The 18,187-nt window shown below is 32.6% G+C and overlaps 1 protein-coding gene across 28 annotated transcripts in view; it reads left to right on the forward strand.

Annotated features, from left to right (window-relative positions):
• The window catches only part of CNKSR2 (connector enhancer of kinase suppressor of Ras 2), a 300,281-nt gene that overhangs the window by 80,983 nt on the left and 201,111 nt on the right, over positions 1 to 18,187 (forward strand). For all 28 annotated transcript variants that reach the window (XM_056793349.1, XM_056793338.1, XM_007493430.3 and 25 more), the window contains exons 3-4: positions 523 to 725; positions 11,413 to 11,500. In XM_056793349.1, coding sequence (XP_056649327.1) covers positions 523 to 725; positions 11,413 to 11,500 — 291 coding nt within the window. The remainder of the gene's footprint in view (positions 1 to 522; positions 726 to 11,412; positions 11,501 to 18,187) is intronic.

Raw genomic sequence — 18,187 nt, forward strand, 5'->3', positions numbered from 1 at the left:
GGTCAAGCTTATGGAGAAAAGTTTTTCAAATGTTTCCTTTTACTTCATCAAGGTAGAAGATATATCTATGTTATATGCCTGAAATGATTTAAATAAGGTGTGATTGAAAAGGTTAAAGTTTATGATCTCTCAAGATCTTAAGTCATCTATTTTTGAGATTGATTCTTCATACTAAAATTATGTGTAGATAGAGGATAGATAGGTAGGTAGACAGACTGATGAACAGATTAGGTGAAAGAAAGAGACAGAGAGAGAGACAGAGACAGAGTGAGTGTTAGATAGACAGACAGACACAGATAGATGGATAGATAGATAGATAGATAGATAGATAGATAGATAGATAGATAGATAGATAGACATGTAGATAGACATGCAGAGAGAGAGAAAGATAGACATATAGATAGATAGTAGACATAAACTTTTACTAAGAAAATCTATGTTACTATGTCATAGAAATCTTGCTACTTTGTAGGACAACATGCTAAGATGATGATCTTAAATGTCACTTTTTTTAAAATTCAGAACTATGGCCTGGAAACTGAAAACCTCAAAACCCTTTCTCACAAGTTAAACGCATCTGCCAAAAATCTGCAGAATTTTATTATTGGAAGGAGGAGGAGTGGCCACTATGATGGGAGGACTAGCCGGAAATTGCCAAATGACTTCCTGACCTCTGTTGTGGACCTGATTGGAGCAGCTAAAAGTCTGCTGGCATGGCTGGACAGGTAAAAGAAATCTCTTGTATGTTTTATAGTACAAATACATGCAGATATATGACAAGTCTTTTATGTTTGTAAAATTAATTTATTAATTTAAAGAAGAAAATATCATTGAAGTTTTGCTAACATCTTTGCTCAAGTGATTTTAGTTGAAAATTTAAATGTTATCAAAAATACATTTACTAAAATAGTCTCATTAATATAAATGATTATGTAATAGTACAATAATGCATGTCTAGTCCACTTACATAAATTTCATTGCTATTTTCTGAAATCGGGATTCAAGGTATGACAAAGGATATACTTTTTGCAATTTCTCACTAAAAGTACATTTCCTTAAAGTTGGTAGTGGCAGATAAAATTGTAGATACATAGCTACTGCAAACAAAAGTTGTCAAGAAATAGGGAAACTTGTCAATCATTTGATTAAAAACATTTATTAATTGTCTATCATGTTCCAAGTACAAGTCTGAGTGCAAATGATACAAATAAAAAAGTGAGACAATTCTTTCCCTCAAAGAGTTTTCATTCTACTAGCAGGATATGGTATTTTCAAAGATAAATTAGGAAATACCTCTTGAATTGAACCTTGAAGAGAACATAAAGATACTTGATTGAAGTATAATCTGGAAAATAAGGATAAAGAAGTAATAATGTTTAAAAAAGGTATGTAATTGCTACATAAGTATCTCTACATATGGATCTCAATGATATGGAGACATAAAGGCAACTTGAAATCATAGTTCTCCCAGAGCATGTCAAAAAAGATTGAATGCTATAATTTAAGAAATAATACATGAAAGATTTGAAAGAATCCACTAGACTCACTTCTAGAATCTACCTGTAGAAAGGAAAAAAAAAATAATAAAAATAATAATAAAAAATAATAAAAATAATAAAAAATCTATGTTGCAAAGGAGTTAAATTTAAGAATTCCATTGTTAAACACATATGTTTATATATATATGTATGCCTTTATGTGTGTGCATACATATATGTTATGTATACTATATATACATATTTATATCTATGCATAATTGTATCTACAGGGGCCAGAAGAAAAAACTTTTAACATAAAAGTAAGGAAATATAAATAGCACAATACTATTATAAGCTTAACAGAAACCACAGGAGGGAATGGAATATATAGCCTTTAAAATAAAAGTTAAAATGTAACTCAAAATTACATATCCTGTAAACCTGAGTTTAATAATCAATAATAATATAGTTATCAATAAAACCAGGATATTTTATGCATTTTCCCATAAAAAAGACATGAGCAGATTATCCACTTTGCAAGCAAAAAAGATAAATAAGAGCTGCTACAGAAAACAAAAATAAAATAAATTATCCCATATTTAGAGACTATAAGAAAGAGAAAAAAGAGAATTATACTTATACAATTAAAAAAGCCTAAAACAACAAAACTTAAGAGAAGTACCCCTTAGATATTTCTTTCTAAAAGTGCACAAGATTCTGCAGAAAACAAAATTTTAATTGGTGAAGTGATAGTGGAAGAATGAGCCTGAAATAACATAAACTAAAACACACAGTCCTTTACAAATGCATTAATGAAATTTTTATGTGAAAAGAAAATAAAGGTATGAGAGGTGCATAAAAGGGGAGAAAATAGAAGAGGATGTGTTATGACCCTAATCAAGTCAATGGTCAACAATGAAATAAAAATAGCTCCTGTAGTCTCTCAGGTAGAAGGGCTACAGAAGAATCAATGAAGTATCAAAGGAAAGATCTGAAATAGCGAAAAGAATGACTCACCTCATCTGAAGAGCAAACACTCTAGGGGGAAGAGATGTATAATGGAAAAAGGGAGGGGGGACTTTTAATAGGAATAATATGCTGAGATTCGATGTTCAGAAATGCAACCACCTCTGAAGGAATGCTGTGCCCCCCATGAACAGAATTTTACCCCAAGAGAAAGGCAATCAGTGCTCCAGGGGATAGCCACAATCCAGAATGGCTAGGAAGATGTGACCCCTTAAAGGACATTTAATGGAAAATGGGAAAGAATATAATCATGAAAAGGGCAGGGGTTAGAAATGACATTATACAGTTAGGGATACAGGGAAACTTATACTCTGTGGAAATACTAATTTCCTCCCATCTCCCAAAGGAACTAATACTTATCAGTATAAGGCACAACAGAAAAAACTGGAAGAGCCAAAATATACAAGGCAGTAACAGAAAATGTCTGGAATGGAACTGAAAATAAGTACCCTAAAAGCTTTAATTCCATTAGTATCACAGATAGTAAAAAAGCAATAAATAAGTATAAGGCTCATGAATCAAAGAGTAAAAAAAAAATTAGAAGAAATGAAAGGTGAAGGGAATTAATGAAGAAAATGAGATAAAGAAATCCTTTATAGGAAAAGGTGCAGAAAATAAAAAGACTAACAAAATAAATTAAAGGAAAGCAGAAGAATTTAATTAGCTACTTACCAGAAAGAGAAAAGCAGTAGAAGTTAGATTACCAGATAAAAAGAAGTAATAAAATAATTACTAAACTAAGTAAAACTCCAAAGCCAGGAAAAGGGGTGACAAATGAAAAGAGATGCTTGAATATTGGAGAGGGAGCCTGTGAAAATAGGGTTACCTTAAAGAAGATAAATTGAAAGAACTAAAGAAACAAAATACTGTTCTTATAAAGCAGAGGAACAAAAAAATACTAATTCAGGAATATATATGTATGTAGTAAAATGTAAACCTTGTATAACTTTAGATATGTATGGATTAAATAATCCATTATGACAGATTGTATAAAGAAACAAAACCTCACAATCTGTTGCTTGTAAGAAACATCTAAAAATCAGACATACACAGAATAAAAATGTGGAAGAAAAATTGTTATATATCTTTTAACACCAAAGGAGAAGTTGCAATCAGAGAAAATGAAAAGGGAAATTCATAAAATAATAGACAAACTAGGAATTTACATTATGCTCAAATGAACCCACAGACAAGAAGATATCAATATTAAACATATATGCTCTAAGCGCCTCATATGTAAATTCTTATAGAAATATAATAATTCATAATATAAATTCATAAAGAAAAAAACTAACTGAATTATAGAAATACATACACAATAACAGTAAAAAGCACAGAACTTTAATGTTCTTCACAATTTGGAACAAATCTAACAAGGAAAAGGGAAAATATAGAATTGACTAATTTGCTAGAGGAACTGAGATATGTATGCCATCTTCTAAATGGGACTGCAAAAGAATATTCAGATTTTGCAGTATCAAACAAAGGAAAGTAAGGAAGTGGAAGGAGAAATATAATGAATTTCTTTGTTAAACATAATGAGTTTGAGATGCCTCTGGGACAGATAAGTGGAGATCATTAGGTGTTACAGTGTATTGATCCCTGGATCTGGATTCTGAAAAAACTGAATTAAAATCCAGCCTCAAATATTTACTAGCTTGTGATGTTTTAATTACTGTCAGACTTGGTTTCCTTATCTATAAAAATAAGATAATAACATTTATCGTCTGGGGTACTGAGTGGATAAAGTGGGATAATATTTGTAAAGCACTTTTCAAAACTTAATAAATGCTGATATTATTATTATGTTTAAAATAATGGACCTTTAGATTACTAAATCTTATTCCCTTATTCACACATGAAGAAACTAAAGATTAGAAAGATTACATCACTTCTCTAAGTACACATAGTAAATGGTAAAGTTAATATTAAACTCAGGTATCCTAATTTCAGTTCTCTAAGCAGGAAATTGGAGATGTGAGAGAAGAGCTTGGAAGAGACGTGGTGTAGAGAAAAAGATCTGGGAATAATCCGCACAGAAATGACAACTGAATCTATGGTAACTTGTGAGGATAGTAGAGTCAAGAAAACAGTTTTTCCCCACATATGGGATAAATCTGGACCTTTATAGAGATCAAGGAAACAGTTATTGATGAAGAAGAGATTGAATAGTAGGGAAAGAAAGGGATGATTGAAGGAGCAAGCTTCTGGAAGAGAAGGAAGGAAATGTTATCAAAGGAAAAATCAGTAGTAGAGTTTTTAATTGGAAATAAGAGACATGTCATTGTGAGACTGAAGTTTTCTGCTCATGAAATAGGCCTATCAATATTCTTAACTTTCACCTTTTTTATGTCTTCCCAAGAGTTTTGTTAGCCTGTCTTTCTATATGCAAAATAAAACTACTGACTATTTGAAAACTGAGATGCTTTAAATGTTTATAGAATGAGATAGAACTGAAGAGGAGTATTTTTTAAATTAACCCATAAAACTACAAATTGTCACTTAAAATTAAATAATTATATCTCTTTTTCTAGAAACCTAGTTTACTACCTTTCTGAAGCCGGTTAACAGGTCGAAGGCTAACAAAACCATTTTCCCCTCCTCTTTTAAGCATTGAATTGAATGAAATATTTCCTTTCCCAGAGGAAAAAGCCTGGAAGTTGAAGCACAGTCAGGAACTTTGGAATTCATTTGCAGCGTGTGTTCACTTCTATTTTTAGTGCACACCCTGCTGTTCTTCACATCTCATCTTCCTTTAAAAATTTTTATGAATCTGTCCTATCAATCTATATTGTGGACATTTTAGACCTTTTTATATAATGGCCTCACACCAGCACCAGTAAAAATGTCTAAAAATAGATTGAGTTACCAATGTGGTCTTTCATGGTTTTCTTTGAATTGCCAGACACTGAATTCTCCTTCTTTGAAACTCTTCACCAAGGGAACTGCTGCTATTCTCTACTCTGCCTGAAAAGAATTTGAAGGACAAAAATAATTTGCAAAACTATGATTTATTTGCAAAGGACCATAAATACTCCAAACTGGCAGGATTAAGCTTATTGATTGTTTTTAGGTCTTACTATCTTGGTATAATTCTTAGTACCCTGCTCTGGTACTTGTTCTTACCTCCAAAAAGAACAGCACCCTTGATATTAATCCATCTGCTTCTGGATGATCTAACAAGGCTTAGAGTATTCCAGTCCAGGGGGTAGTTAAGAAATTAGAAATTTCCCTAGGTAACTTTTTTTTCAATTTATCACTTTGATAAATAAAGCAATATCCTAGGAATTGAAGAAAATACAAAGATAAGCAAAACAACATTTCTAATTTCAAAGATCATTGTGTATGTCAAGGGTATGGTGGGTATATAAATACATGTAACCAGAACTGTATGCCTAGATGGCAATTCCACAACTAAGTCAAGGGAGTGACAAGAGAACCAAGCTCTAATGGTTTGTTAGATGTCATGAATGATTATTCATTAGTATCAGAAGTTGCAGAAAAGTTGAGGAGACTGAGGACTGAAAAAAGGTCATTAGATTCAGGACATAAGTGGTGATTTTCAAGAAAGTAATTTCAGTGTAAAGTGGTGGGAAGAAATGTCCAAGTGCAAATGGTTGAGGACTAAGTTGTCAATTAGGTAGTAGAGACAAGCATTTTAATCTTTGAGAAAATATTTGGCCATGGTGATAGGATGATAGCTATTGAGGAAATAGCAAAGTGAAAAGAAAATGATTTTGTGAGTAGAGGGAAAATAGGGAAATTTTGCATATCCATAGTTAGAAAAAAATAAATTAATGGAGAGGAAAGATGCACATTAAAGTTGCAACAGAAAAAAAGGAAAGATTGCTGGCGCAATGTCCCAGCAGAGATGATGAGAAGGAAAGAGATAAAGATCATGCGTCCTGGAAGCAGAAAGTTAAGAGACTTCAGAAGTCATCTACAGAAGTACCATGGTTTAAAACTTGAGTTCTTAACCTGAAATCCAATGAGTCTATGAACTAGGAACATATGATATTTTGATAATTGTATTCAGTATAACTAGTTTCCTTCAAAATCATGTGCATTTTATACATTATTCTGAAAAAGTAGGCTTCAGCACACTACCAAAGGGGTCCATGACACAAACCAAAAAGTTAAAATACCCTGCTTATAGAGGCAAGAGTATTTTATCTGGACATCAAATCTTGACTCTGATACTTGCTCATTATGCTGTATTAATCAAGTCTATTGACTTCTCTTAATCTCAGTTTCCTGAACTTGTCAAATGTCGGAACTGGACAAAGGTATCTTTTAGCTTGAAACCCTAGTCCAACCTCTATTCACATCATGAATCCCATGCTCTAATAAGTGGTCTTTTAGTTCTATTTAAAGGCCTCTAATTAAAGAAAAATCATCACCCTGGCAGCACTTTCCCATTTTAGACAGCTCTAATTTTAGAAGAGTCTTCTCATATTGAATCAAAATTTACCTCTCTGGAATTTCCACCCACTTGTACATCTTTTATCTTTGAAGTCTAGCAAAACAAGTTAAATGCCTTTGAGGCTGCAATGAGGAAAGTCTTTAAGTGCCCGTAGCATGGATGTACTCTTTAAGGATGCAGAGAGGTGCTAGAAAGGATTGTTTAGGGAGATTGTGGAAGCTGAGACAAAATAAAGCTTATGGAAGCTGTTCCATGGAATGGTTGTGAGACTCTGGAACCCGGGGACTTGGTGTGTGTTTGCCTTTGTGTGTGTGTTTTGGAGGAGATGGGGAAGGAAAGGATGGAAGCCAGTACATACTCCTTTGCAGCTTTGCCCCCTAAAATTTGTTTAGGTAAGCAGTTTGCTCAGTGTCTCCTGGAGGCTTAAATGCACAGGGCAAAACAAAAGAGGAAACCTGAGCAAAGCTAAGCTGAGTTCTATATTAGCCTGAGTCCTTTCAGCTTACTGTTCTAACACTGGAAGCTGTTCAGTCTGCCACTGCCCTGGGGTTTGCCTTTCTTTCCTCACAATTGAAAGATATAAACTAATCTAATGATTGGGGAATCTTCATGTAGCATTTAATGACCCGTCAAAATTACAGCCATTCTTTTAGTCTTAATCTTCTTAATTATGCATGAGCATGATAATTACTTAAAGACAAAAATATAACATTAACTTGTGACTTTACCCTATTCTGTTTTTTTTAAAGCCCAAGTTTCTGTGGTCATTTTTTAGATTCAATATAGAAATTTTAACTTGACCTACAGAATTCTTAATTATATTGGAAATATGCTACCCCAAATGGGAAAGAATTTTCCATTAGAGAAATAATATATTTTCCTCCTTTGGATTGAAAGTTTAAATCTTAGGGTGAAATTCATACTTCTTAGATGGATAGGAATAGAAAGAAGAATGAAAAACTACCTCCAGAATTAAGTTTGCTAGAACCTTTGTATATCAAATGGATTTTCTTTTTTGTATAATTGAAGATTGACTGGCACTATTAGAAATACTTATAAGTAAATTCATATTGTGCTTGATCTCATCACCTTTGAATAAAGTTTTAAAATGTTATAAGAAGGGACCTTTTCAAATCCAGAAATTCAAATACTATATTGATCAGAACAGTTCCAATTCTTAAAGTGCCATTTTTTATGCTTCAGTGTTGCAAAATTTGATGATTGCTTTGTTCATTTGCTTTTAAAAAACTATCTTGTTATTAGATTTCTAAATCCATTTCCATAAATGTCCATAAATGACTACTTACATATATATGTGTGTGAATACACGACATATATATCCATATAAATTTCTCATTGATTTGTAGCTTCTTAATGTCTCATTTCATTTTTCAATTACTGAGACATTTAATGTTAGAAAACACTGGATCTAAACCTTCTCATAAGTAGGCTATGAAATGTCCAATGAATTTGAATGGATAGACCAATAAGCAGTCAGACCACAGAAGATTGAGGAAAATATGAAATAACCTTAATGAACTCACCAAGCTGAGGAATGTGTTAGATAAAAATTGATAATTACTTTATAATTTCATATAAATATTGGAATGATTATCTTGGGATGTAGAATCTCCTTCTCTGAAGGACTTTAATACCAAATTGGTGCAATTTGTTCTCATATCTTAATCATCACCCTTTATCTTCTCCATCCTTAAATGAGCTTTTTTAAAAAAAAATTAAAAACAGATAAGCAAAACCAATAAGCAAACCAATAAGCAATAAGTAATACCAATTGTGTCTGACTGTATATATAACATTCAAGACCTGAATTCCTCCATTTCTCCATTAAAATAAAATGGATGTGGTTTGCTATAAATTCTCTAGGACTGAGCACTTTTATTACAGTTAATCAGTCTGACTTCCTTTTAGACTTCTTTTGACTATATTATTATAATCATTGTGTTTATCTAATATTTTGAAAAAGTAAATTATTGACCAATAGGAAATTATGAATGCTTTAAGTCGTTATTTTATTCTAGTTCAATTACTATCTTTGTGAAATTAAATTTATTTTTTTCAATTTTCAAACATTTATTGTTTCTCCCTCTTCACCCTGAGAAGGAAAAAAAAGAGAAAATCCTCACAATAAATAAGCATAGTGATCCAAAACTAATTCCTTCACTGGCCATGTCCAAAAGTGTGTATCTTATTTTGGATAGTCCATGACCTGTTAAGAGATAAGTAGCATTCTTGATTGGCAGTCCCCTGTAATCATGATTATCACTGCTTTAAAGAGAATTATTATGTCTTTCAAAATTGTTTTTACAATGTTTATATTATAGTATAAATTGTCCTCCTGACTCTCTTCACTTCACTCTATGTTTATATGCCTTTCCAGGTTACTCTAAATTTATTCCTTTATTATTTCTTATATTACAATGCCATTCTATCACACTCATATTCCATAATACTGTATTAAGCTATTCCCCAACTGATAGGTAAGCCTTTAGTTTTCAGTTCTTTGTCACCTTAAACAGAGCCACATTTTTGAGTTTCACATTTTTGGACATGACCAATGAAGGAATTAGCTGAATAAGATTTATTGAAAGGATTTTACTTTGTTTTTCTTTCTTAAGATGAGGTAAGAGGGAGAAAAAATGTTTGAAAACTGAAAAAAATAAAATATAATTTTGAAAAAATATAATTAATTGAATTTGAATAAAATAAGGACAGATAATTCATAATGTCCAACTTGGATATATAGGCCTTTACCTTTTCATTAAAAAGTCTCCTTAGAAATACATTTACTAGTAATATTGCTGGGACTAAGGATATGTATGGTTTAGTAACTTTGGAGTTATGGTAAACATCTTCATAAGACCTAAAATTTCTAAATATCAGTTATCTGTTCCTGACTCCTAATCTATTTCTACCAAGAAATACATCAGTATTTGAAATTGTCCTCCATAGAATGATAGGACAGATTAAACAGAAAATGGCCAAGTGACTCATTAATAAGCACTTAGTAATCATTCAATAACCTTGAGATGCCTGGAATACCAGTAGAAAGAATGAACCAATCCTCATTCTCAAAGATCAACAAGTGTATCAGCAAATATGTACAGAAGAATATACAAGGTAAAGTAAGAGGTAGGACTCTAGCATTTGGGAAGATCAGGAACAACTCCACAAAATGAAACTTGAATTTTATGTTGAAGAAAGACAGGGACTCTTTAATCCAATAGGGAGAAGTGAGTATATCCAGGCATAGGGATGGCCAGTGCAAACTCCCAAAGAGGGCAGATGAAGAACTCTATGTGAAGAACAGAGAGGGGGCCAATTTGATTTTTGTAGAATGTGGGAGGTAGAATACTATGCAAAGAAGTTGAAAAGATATGTTGAGGCTACAGATTGGAAAGGTAGGTTGAAGCCAAATTGTGAAAGTTTTTAAGAGCTAAACAAAAGAGTTTAAATTTTATCCCAAAAGCAACAAGGAGTCACTGGAGCTTATTGGTTAGGTGAAAAACGTAATCAGATATATATTTAGGGTGATTACATTAGCAACTGTGAGGAGGATGGACTGCACTGAAGACAAGGAGGAAAATGAGTTAAGAGGCTTTTGCAATAGGAGGTCAAATCAAATCAACAAAAATTATTTAAGCTGGGTATTAATAAACAATGAAGATGCAAAGAAAAGCAAAAAAACAAATGAACAAAAAATAGTCCTTGCTATCAAGGAGCTCATAGTTCAGTCAGGAAAACAACATGGAAATCATCATATATAAACAACATATATGCAGAATAAATCTAAGATACCAGAGGAAAGATCCTAAGATTAACAAGTAGGAAAGAATTCCTGCAGAGAGACTTTAGTTGATAATCAGAAGAAGCCAGGAAATCATGAAGGTGAAGAGTAGGAGGGAAAGAGTTCCAGACACAAGAAACTGCCGGTGAAAATGCAATGAAAAATTAGGAGATGGAATGTCTTGTAGGAAGAACAGCAAAGAGGCCAACATCAGTGAATCCTATAGTCTGTTGATAAAAGTAATGTATAAGAAGACTGAAAAACAAGAAGAGAGTGGATTATAAAGGGCTTGAAGAGGCAAACGGAATTTTATATTTGATCCTGAAGGCAACAGGGAGTCAATGGAGTTTGGAATAAGGAGGTGAAGTTCAACTTGACACCTGGGTGGTAGATGGACTCAACTGGGGCAAGACTTGAGACATGGTCAGATTACTGCAATAGTGCATTCATGAAATACTTGGCATACAATTGGTGCTCTGTAACTATTGTTGAAATTTTTTTATTTGAATGTCACTTTTCCCATGCTTAAGGGAAAGATCATTGCCTGAAATCTATATTCTGTATCTAGAGCTAAACAATGCCTTTCATGTACAGTATACACAGACTATATAGTAGCAAGTATGTTTTGGAGTTTTTGAAGAACTATTCCTGCTCAAACCAATTTTCTTTTCCTTTTCTAGATCTCCTTTTGCTGCTGTGACTGACTACTCACTCACCAGGAATAGTGTCATCCAGCTCTGCCTGGAGTTAACAACAATTGTTCAGCAGGTATAAACCTTATTTTGTATTTATCAGCTATGTTCTATTCACTCATAATGGGATTAGTCCTTTTTTCCAAAATTTTCTATTAACTAATGCTAAATTCTTCACTTGTAGAGGAGGTCTGTGGTGCTTTTATTAGGTATTAGTAGAAATTAAGCAAATATTTCTCAGAAAGAGCTGTGCTCAGCTCAATGTGAAAGGGGCTTATTTGTTTTTATGTACTAGAAGAGACTTCACAGGACCATAGATTTTGAGCTGGAAAGAACAAACTATTGAGGCCACCGAATTCAATTCCTTGATTTTCCTCATATCAAGAAACTGAGTCACACAACTTTTAAGGATCTGAGATTGGTTTTTCAGACACAAGGTCTAGTACTGTATCTATTGTGTCAACTAGCTTCCTTAGAGTGACATGATCCAGAGGTATGATTCCCCTACCTCTCTCAATACAAGTGGCTAAGGATCTCATTTATAACAAAATTTTGATAGAGTCCTAAAATTTGATGAATCTTAGTTTTTCTCTCTGTCTTTTACTCTATCCATCTTACTCTGTGTGTCTCTCTTTCTCTGACTCTCTCATATACACAAGCATGTGCATAATTAGGGAGTTAGAGGATTGATTAAGTAGATATATAAAATAGAAAGATACTTCAATGGCCTTTTGATCTTATTGAATTGGGTATTCCTCAGATCCCAAACCATACATATTTTCTCGTCCTATTCCATTTTTGTTCACATTTCCCAAAGATCCTTCAGAGATCATACTGCCAATATACTTAATATCTTCCTTTCTATAGGAGTTCTTAGTCTACTCTGTGACCAGCTCATCTCCATCTCCAGTTCCACATTTCTTAAATGATATCCTGCTTTTTGTATCAGCCACTACTTTAATATCTCAGACTGGGATATTTTAAGATTTGCAACTGAAGAATGGCATTTAAAGATAATTTGTTTTGAAGATAGACATCTGTGTATTGAAAAGTAACTTAGTGTTCTTAAAAAACAATTTCTCAAATGTAAACCATCTAGTTTTTTTTTATTCCTATTCATTTCTAGGGTCAATTCATTTTCCATCTTCAGTACCTTTCTCAAATATGTTTCTCATGGCACTAACCCTGAACCAACTTCATGTCATAATATGGATAGTACTCATTTTCTACTCATGTATTATGTGTACACATAAACACATACAACCATAGATTAAGCAAAACATATTATGGGTTTTCGCATGCCTGTAAACGTGTGAATGCACACGATAATAAAGGAGGAAGATATTCTTTAATATTTCATTTTAAAAAACTTCTAACTTTCCCCATAAAATGCTCATGAGTGCCAGCTTAATGAGCAAATGGTGATAAGTTCAAATAATGGACAAGTCCAACTAAAGATCTTTGGAAGATAAACATTAAGTATCTTATAATTTTTTAATTTCCTGAAGTTATACAGCAAATGAATTACTTAGTCTGTCAATTGTTCAGGTGGAAGAGTAAACTTATATGTATAAACCACACATTCCTCTAAAGATTGAGGGATTTTCTGGTTTTTAAAGTAACTATGAGCCCATTTCTCTGGACACTACCTAACCTTTCCAGCCCCTTTCCCTCCCAAGTTGCTTGTCTCTTGCTAATTATCCTTAGATATGATCCTTTCCAGAGAAAGACTGAAAAACTGAGATATGTGAAGTTGAAACAGGCAAGTAAAGTTATCAAATGATCATTGATGGATTTAATTTCTTACATTGATGATTCTCACCCTGAAAATAATTTTGTATTTTGTCAAGGACTTCCCCACAAAAAAATAATTTATACCATATAAATATAAAATTTTAAATAAAAACCTTCCAACTATGTTGTGCTAGAATTCTAGAGATTTTTTTGGCACCACTGCCTGCCAAAACAGCGTATTTTCATTTTAGGTTTCATTATGGAAAACAAACATTTTTACTTTTGTAAAATAAAATATATAATATTCATTAGAACTTAGTGGCACTATATCATGCCACCTCAATATATCAGTATAATAGTATATAATAAATAGTATATAATAGTATAATAATAAAATTTCTATAACTGACTGTAGTAGCTAATATTTATAGCACTTTGAAAAATACTTTACACATTTTAGCTCATTTGCTCATCAATTACAATCCTTTGAGGTATGGTGTTCTTATCATTTCCCATTATACCGATGTGGAAACAGAGATATTTAAGTGACTTGCTGAGGGTCATACAACTAATAAATGCTATAGATAAGATTGGAACTCAAATCTTCCTACAAGAGAACATACAAATAGAAAGATAAATACAATTAGAGCAGAAGAAACTGAGTTGTATTTTTTCCTGGACATATGGTTGACCTAGACATACCATGTTTTCTATTATTAGTGAACAAAAAGATTTCCCTCAGGATGATCTCTTGATAATCTCCACGTTTTTGAAGGAGATTGTTTAGCCTTAAGAGTAGAATGAAGGTACATAACAGACATCTGAGTGACTTCCAATATGCTATAGAAGGGAAAAGACTGTTTCTAACTTTATACATGGTCAAATATATATTGATTAACAATGTGAGATTGGTAAAGATACAGTTTCAGTCTTTCTGTTTTGGTTTGGTGCCTGTGCTTTTATTTTCCAGATGTTTAATTTTTTTAAATTCTGAACTTAACAAATATCAAATAAAGTGACCATGTCCATATATAGTGAAGAGCAGGAATGGATTGTATATAAAACTGCAGGTTTCTATTAATTCTATTGCTTTTCTTTTATATAATGAGGTCAGCCTGAACTTCCAAGGCTGCTCTGCTTATTTGTTGATTCCTTCTGGCTTTCCTTCTGTTCTCAGTTTTTATTTTTTGAAATACCATCCACAACCCTCCTCTCCTTCCTGCCCCCACCTCTAGTTCCTTTAAAAAATAAAAAGGAAATATAAAGCAAAACTTAGTACAAATATGCATAGGCAGGAAAAAATAAATTCCTATACCAATGATGTACAAAAATCTTCATCTCATTCTGGATCTCATGTCCCTAATGTCACTATTATAAGGTGGCCAGCACACTTCAAAATTAGCCCTATGGAATAGTGGATGCTTAAGTCCTTAGAATGATCTGAGTTCTTAAATCTTCCAAGTTGTTATTCTTTGCAGTGTTGTTTTTACTATATAAATCATTCTTCTGCTCATTTGTTCAGTGGGAATCTGTGAATAATATCATAGAATGAGTCCAGAAAAGAACTTCAACTTTTTTTGTTTCAGGACCATTTTACACTCTTAAAAATTATTGAATACCCCAATTGGATTTTATTTATATCTACCAATAGTTAGCATATTAAAAATAAAAACTGACAAGTGTTTTAAATATTTTAATTCACTTAAAATAGTCCATTACATATGAATATGCATAACATGTTTTATTAAAATAACAATATTTTCCAAAAACAAAACAAAAATCAATGGGAAGTTTTGTATTGGCTTACATGTTTTTGCAAATCTAATGTACAGGTTAATAGAATATAGGTAGATTGTTATATATGCTTTAGATTCAGACTATTGTGATTTTCCTTGAAGTATATGAAGAGAATCTAGCCTTACCCAAATATATAGTTGAAAAGGAAGAAGTATATTAATAGGTAAATAATGACTTAATTGAGTAGCTATATGGTTCTGTGGATGGAGCACTGGGCCTGGGGTCAGGAAGAACTGAGTTCAAATGTGGCCTAAGACCAGCCTTGTGACCCAGAGCAAGTTACCTAACCTCTGTTTACTTTAATCCAAAGAGAAAGGAAATGGCAAACAACTCCATTTTCTTTGCCATGAAAACTCCAGGATCATGAAGAGTTAAACACAACAAATCAACTGAACAATAACAAAATCACTTAATATTATGAAAATAGTTTTGATCTTAGAGTCCTTTTAAAAGGGTCTTAAGGATTCCTGTGAATCCACAGTTCAGATTTTGAGAACTGTGGACCTAGAACATTTAAAATATTTAAACATTATTACTTTAGAATTGGGGGATGTCTTACATATCATCCATCCTTTCTTCATTTGTCAGATGAGGAAACTTTAGGCACATTTTAAAAACAAGATATGCCAATATATTAAAAGCTAGTGTTTATAAGTTTCCTGAATTTGGCTCTTTTGTACCTTTACGTTTTTTCAAATGAATTTTTCCTTGAATATATATGCATTTATGAGATATACACATATATAATAGAAGTTTAGGGTTATGCAAATCTTACTTTTAAAAATTTTACCTTTTTTTAATTTTTTTCATGCCATCAAAATTTTCTCATATATTTCCCTGCACCTCCTTCAAAGAAATGACTCCATAAAAATGTTTTTAAATAAATAAGAAAATACAATCAATTAATCCCATAAATCCACAAAAAGTCTGAAAATATATGAAGTGTTCCATATCCTTGTATGTGTTACCTCTGCAAAGTAAATGGAGAGGTCTTCTCATATCTTTTGTTTGTTATTTGAACCTTTTAGAGAATTCTAATCATCACCTTTTTCCTTGTAAGCAGTATACATTTGAGAGTTTGACAGTTCCAACTAATATGTATGTATGAATATGCTTAATTTTTTAAAAAGAAGGTACTGTCAAAAGCCTTTCATTTTACTTTATTAATGCCAATAAAAACTTTCATATTAGACTTTTTTGCAAGATTTTCTAATTTTTAAATTTCTCTTAAGTAAAGAACTTCTTAAATGTTTAATATAATCAAACTTAAGATTGAAGTAATGTAAATTAAAACCAGTAATTTAAAATTCAGCATTTGAAGAGTGTTTTTAAGATTAAAAATTTACTGTTGAAAAAAACCTTCATTAATTTTAATTCTGTAAGTATCATGTATAGGTATGTATAAAACTTTAAGCATGCCTATAGTGATAGGAAAAAGCAACTCTGCAATAAAAAAAAGTCCTGCCTAATTGTGAATGAATGTGCCCGATTCTCATTCTGTTTCTCTCAAACATCTGGAATTGTATAAGAGTTAAGATGTAAATTTAGAGAATCTCAACTCTTCTTTGGCCAGCATGTAGTCATGAATATGGCTTCATATGGTAACAATAACATCCTCTAAAAAATCAGAGCCTTGGGTAATAAGAGATGTTTCTCCCCCATAAAACCACTGTGCTAACTATATCTGCTCCTCACAGAAGGGAGAAATAAAGCCAATGTATTTTTCTTGGAGGAATGAAAGCTCTCTCTTTTTTAATGTGAAGTAATAATGTTAGAATTGGAGAGCACCAGATGTTACCAGTAGTGCTTGGAGATTCATTATCATGCCATTGAAAAGCAACTCTGAATATTTCACTGAGTAAAAAAAAAGTTCTGAAATAATTTGTAGCAAATGTAAACTTATGTCATAGAAGGATCCATGTGGTGGTAAAAAACACAGTTTGTATCAGTTACTGTACCCATTTGCTATTTTGAGCCCCTACCATCTGGAACTAAGAAGCAGTTCAGTTTTTGTTTGTTTCCCACAGATATGGACACCTGCTATTGACAGCCACTCCAAAGAGAACAAAGCACATTATATTCTTGCCCATGGAGGGTTATTTACACTCCCTCCAGGAACTCTTAACAGCTGCACTCCTTGGCATAGCGTTTTTCTTTAGGAACTCTGAGCAGGACAGCAGCCAGTTTAGGTTTGGCCATACACACTTTAGGAAATGTTTCATGTAGAGGGAAGATTGTTTTGTGGCCAAACATCAATCAGGCTACAAGCCTGTTTGACCCTAAACTAGCACAATATGTTTTGTGTTTTTCTCTCCATTAGCATGTATATATTGTTTAAATGATATGTTTTGTTTGGACTCAATGTAGACACTGCCCAGAAAATATCCAAATCACCTTCCCAATGAAGTATGTTCCCTTTAACATGTGATTTCAGAGCAGATTATGGGATGAGAGAACACAGATTAGAGCTGGAAGAATTCTGAATCTCTCTAGTCCAATCTCCTCTTTTTTAAAAAATTGGTGAAATTAAGTAGCCTACTAAGTGTCACTTAGTCACTAAGAGCTTACTAAGAGGTATTGAGAATCAGAGACAGGAGTTAAATCCAGGGCCAGTGCTCTGCTCAGTCTACTTTGCTCACTTGACGGAGGTCCAGGGAAGCTAAAGAGTTTTGTACATAGTTACACAGGTCATGAGCTTCTTAGTGGTTTGATCTGATTTAAATCCAGAGCCAGTACTCTTCTTTTACCTTCTTTCTTTTACATCATGAACTAGGAAATTGTCAAAAAATAATATTTCCACATACAAAGTCTGAAAAAAAGATTACTAATGTAATTTCAAAACTATTGCAGTCAGCTTGGTTTGTTTAAAATATATGTTAAATTTGTCTTAGAAGTAGCAATATCGCCACTCTTTTCTATGTATTTTTTAAATGTTTCATTCACACTTTTTTCTTTTTTTCTTCATGTTTGCATTCCTATCAAAACCTTCCCACTCTCCCCAATTTTCTCCTCTCCTTTTCCCCCAAAAGCCTTCTCTTGTAACCAGTGCTCTTTTTACTGTACTACATTCTTTCCATAATGGCAGCATGCTATTAGATAAAGGGCAGGTATTGTAGTTAGGACAATCTGTGTTCAAATTCTGTCATGACTTTCTGTATGATCTTCAAAGAAGTTGAAAACAGGAACTGTGGGGGAATGGCTATTTGCTCCTTTTAGATGGAATAGAGAATTC

Source organism: Monodelphis domestica, chromosome 4 (assembly GCF_027887165.1).
Source record: "Monodelphis domestica isolate mMonDom1 chromosome 4, mMonDom1.pri, whole genome shotgun sequence".
Classification (NCBI taxonomy): domain Eukaryota; kingdom Metazoa; phylum Chordata; class Mammalia; order Didelphimorphia; family Didelphidae; genus Monodelphis; species Monodelphis domestica.